General features: G+C 48.0%; 1 protein-coding gene across 1 annotated transcript in view; it reads right to left on the reverse strand.

The window, feature by feature from the left end:
* SPINT1 (serine peptidase inhibitor, Kunitz type 1) overlaps window positions 1-335 on the reverse strand; it is a 17,919-nt gene extending 17,584 nt beyond the window's left edge. Inside the window, exons 1-2 of the mRNA XM_006158723.2 lie at window positions 299-335; window positions 29-225 (exon numbers count right to left, since the gene is read on the reverse strand). Coding sequence (XP_006158785.1) covers window positions 29-225; window positions 299-335 — 234 coding nt within the window. The remainder of the gene's footprint in view (window positions 1-28; window positions 226-298) is intronic.
* Window positions 336-4,026: the final 3,691 nt, after the last annotated feature.

Here is a 4,026-nt window from a genome sequence, read left to right on the forward strand (position 1 = left end):
CCCTCGGGGCTGCTCTCCTCCGCTTTACCACGTCCAGCCTCGCTGAGGGGCCCGCCCCCGCGAAGTGCGTCCGCAAACCCGGGAACCGCAGGGACGCTGCAGCCGAGCCGGGTGTGCGAGGGTCCGGCGCTCTGCGACGCCTGCCTCCGGCCTCCCTTACCGGAGGCGCTGGTGAAGGTGCCGGAAGGAGAAATGGGGAAAGCCCAATGCAAATGACCCGCCGTCAGTCGCCAGCCCTCGGGAAATCATCTTCATTTCCAAGCGGGAAGAGAACCCGAAGCTGCGTGGCCTGCCTTACCTGTGATAACTGGAATCCCGGCTATCTGTTCCGACATCCCCGCCCTTGTCCGCTTGGGGACGCCCTCTCTGCCACAGGGAACGATTCCCCGCGTCCCGTCTTCGTTGCTTGACCCGCAGCGGCTGTTTGTGTTTGCGGCCCTTCCTCCTCTCCTTCTAAAGCTTCCATTGGGGTCCCTGATGCCGCCCACTGGTCTGCTTCCTCTTCCCTGCGCTTAGGTTCTTTCTGTCCTGCAAAGGCGGTGCTCCTGGTCGAGAGCTGGTCTCTCTCTCCCAGTGCAGTGGCATCCTTGGAACCATAGAGGATCCCGCTCACCAAGTGGCTGACATCATGCCCTTCACAAAACCGTGGACTCCTTGAAAACAAGTCCATTGCTCTTGCTGTGTGAAGAGCTCCTAGAAGACCCTTCTCTACGGGTCAAGACCGGTCCTATTCATGCTCTCTCCAGCAGGACCCCAGCCTCCTCATGGTGGCTAACCACTCCCAACCCAATGGGACCATGCCTTCCAGTTTCTCACCTAAAGCAGCTTGACCTAGTATGTCCCATAACCAACCCTTCCTGATAGCTGCCCACATTTGGGTGTTGGGAATGGGAATCTGGGGCTGTTTCCCCTTCTCTGGAGTTTTCCGGGGATTTCCAAAGCTCCTGGCATAGTGGTGGCCATGGTTGTGCAGTTAATGGAAGGAAGCCTTTTGTCTTGATTTCATTCTTGTCTTCCTCAATTGCGTATACACATAGGATTCTAACACTGGTGGGCCAACCTGTGGCCTGGTGGTTACAGGAGCTGAATCCCATGTGGCTAACTGCACAGTTGAGTCCAGGACTTGGATCTCAAAAAAGCAGGGTGCGTGTGAATGCAAGCCCAAAATCTGACAAGGAGAGAGAGATGAGGGGAAGGAATTGATCTGTGACTATTTCCCATGAGGATTGCTTTCTCCCTCTGTGTCTCTCTCTGGCAAATGCATATGCCTTCTGGCAATTTTTTTTTTCTGTAGAGTTTTTTACTATAGGGAACGTGCACTTGCCCCAAATACAGAGAGATAGAGAAACAGAAAATGAGAAATCACCCCCCAGGGGGGATGGCCACAACACAATCCCTACTCCATTCTCCTCTCGAGATCTTGGGCACGCACGCACACACGCCCAGTGTGAGTTTAAGCCATCCAGTCCGGGACTCGAACCACGGTTGACTACATGGGAGTCCAGTGACACAGCCATTACACCAACTGTTGGTTCCTGCCTTCTGGCAAATGAAAAAGAAAAAAAAAATCTAATGCTGGGGAATATTACCTTGTGGTAAGATCACATTACTACAGGTTATCATTACATCCATTATATACACCATTCTGAAAATTGTTTATCGAGCTCAAATGCCCAAACCCTGTACCTAAGCACTTCCCACATTACCTCATATACTCACAACGAACCAAAGGAGTAGATACTGTTTTTATCCCCATTTTACAGAGGCACAAGCAGGCTCAGACCAGTGAACTAACTTGTTGGATTGCTTGACTTTTAAAGTGACATATTGAGGGCTGGCGCCTAGACAGGCCAACTCCATTGTATTAGTGTCCAGACTGAGCTTTATGGCACTTGCAGTTCTCATTTCATCTGGAAATTCTTTTTTTTAAAATAATTATTTTATTTAACTTTATTTATTAATTTATTTTAAATTTGACCTGAGAGTGACAGAGTGAAAGAGAGAGGGAAAGTGAGAAAGGAAACCACCAGGTCCAAGGCTTGAACTGCGGTTGGCCATGTGGAAGTTCAGTCCCTTAACCACCATGCCACTGCCGGCCACTGAACTTTTCTTTTACGATACCCGTCTGGTTGTGCAGTTAATGGAAGGAAGCCTTTTGTCTTGATTTCATTCTTGTCTTCCTCAATTGCGTATACACATAGGATTCTAACACTGGTGGGCCAACCTGTGGCCTGGTGGTTACAGGAGCTGAATCCCATGTGGCTAACTGCACAGTTGAGTCCAGGACTTGGATCTCAAAAAAGCAGGGTGCGTGTGAATGCAAGCCCAAAATCTGACAAGGAGAGAGAGATGAGGGGAAGGAATTGATCTGTGACTATTTCCCATGAGGATTGCTTTCTCCCTCTGTGTCTCTCTCTGGCAAATGCATATGCCTTCTGGCAATTTTTTTTTTCTGTAGAGTTTTTTACTATAGGGAACGTGCACTTGCCCCAAATACAGAGAGATAGAGAAACAGAAAATGAGAAATCACCCCCCAGGGGGGATGGCCACAACACAATCCCTACTCCATTCTCCTCTCGAGATCTTGGGCACGCACGCACACACGCCCAGTGTGAGTTTAAGCCATCCAGTCCGGGACTCGAACCACGGTTGACTACATGGGAGTCCAGTGACACAGCCATTACACCAACTGTTGGTTCCTGCCTTCTGGCAAATGAAAAAGAAAAAAAAAATCTAATGCTGGGGAATATTACCTTGTGGTAAGATCACATTACTACAGGTTATCATTACATCCATTATATACACCATTCTGAAAATTGTTTATCGAGCTCAAATGCCCAAACCCTGTACCTAAGCACTTCCCACATTACCTCATATACTCACAACGAACCAAAGGAGTAGATACTGTTTTTATCCCCATTTTACAGAGGCACAAGCAGGCTCAGACCAGTGAACTAACTTGTTGGATTGCTTGACTTTTAAAGTGACATATTGAGGGCTGGCGCCTAGACAGGCCAACTCCATTGTATTAGTGTCCAGACTGAGCTTTATGGCACTTGCAGTTCTCATTTCATCTGGAAATTCTTTTTTTTAAAATAATTATTTTATTTAACTTTATTTATTAATTTATTTTAAATTTGACCTGAGAGTGACAGAGTGAAAGAGAGAGGGAAAGTGAGAAAGGAAACCACCAGGTCCTGGACTTGAACCGTGGTCGGCCATGTGAGAGTCCAGCACCTTTAACCACCACGTCACCTGCCGGTCCCCATCTGGAACTTCTACCCTCACCTCAGATTCAATGTGGCTGAAACATAGCTAATTTTCAAGTGGTGAGTTATCGCTATTTGTTGAAACGCCTACAGTTCCTTCCAGGTGCTTGACATACAGATTGGTAATGCTCCCGACAACTGGGAGAACGGTTTCCACTTTACAGAGAGGGTCACTAAGTCGGTCAAGGTCTCCATGAAGAGTGGGTGAAAAGGTCATCTTGGGGTTGAGTTTGTGGGCTTCTGTCTCAGACCAATGGGCAGCTCTTGCATCTTCCATTTACTATTGGTATGGACTTTAGCAGGGTATTAGCTTCTCTGAGCCCTAGTCTCCTTATATATGAAATGAGACTTCGCCGGGTTGTTCCAAGGACTAAATGACTCAGTATAGATAAAGCATTTCACACTGAATGGACAGTAAATGTTGCCTGAAACAAGTGTCAGAGTCAGGATTTTTATCCCCTGTTTTTCTGAGATCAAAACTGTATTTTCAGGGACCAGCAGATGGTGTAACGGTTATATCACCGGACTCTCACATGGGTGACTGTGGTTCAAGTCCCGGACCAGGCAACTGCAAACTCACACTGGGCACATGTGCATGCGTGCCTAAAATCCTGAGAAAAAAATGGAGGAGACCGGATTGCAGCATGGCCATCCGCCCCTTGGCGGGGGGTGGAGGTGGGGGGAGGTGATTTCTCACTTTCTGTCTCTCCGGTGAGCACCCATGCCCTATAGCAAAAATCTGTCTTAAAAAAAAAAA

Source organism: Tupaia chinensis, unplaced genomic scaffold, assembly GCF_000334495.1.
Source record: "Tupaia chinensis unplaced genomic scaffold, TupChi_1.0 Scaffold000605_1, whole genome shotgun sequence".
Lineage (NCBI taxonomy): Eukaryota > Metazoa > Chordata > Mammalia > Scandentia > Tupaiidae > Tupaia > Tupaia belangeri.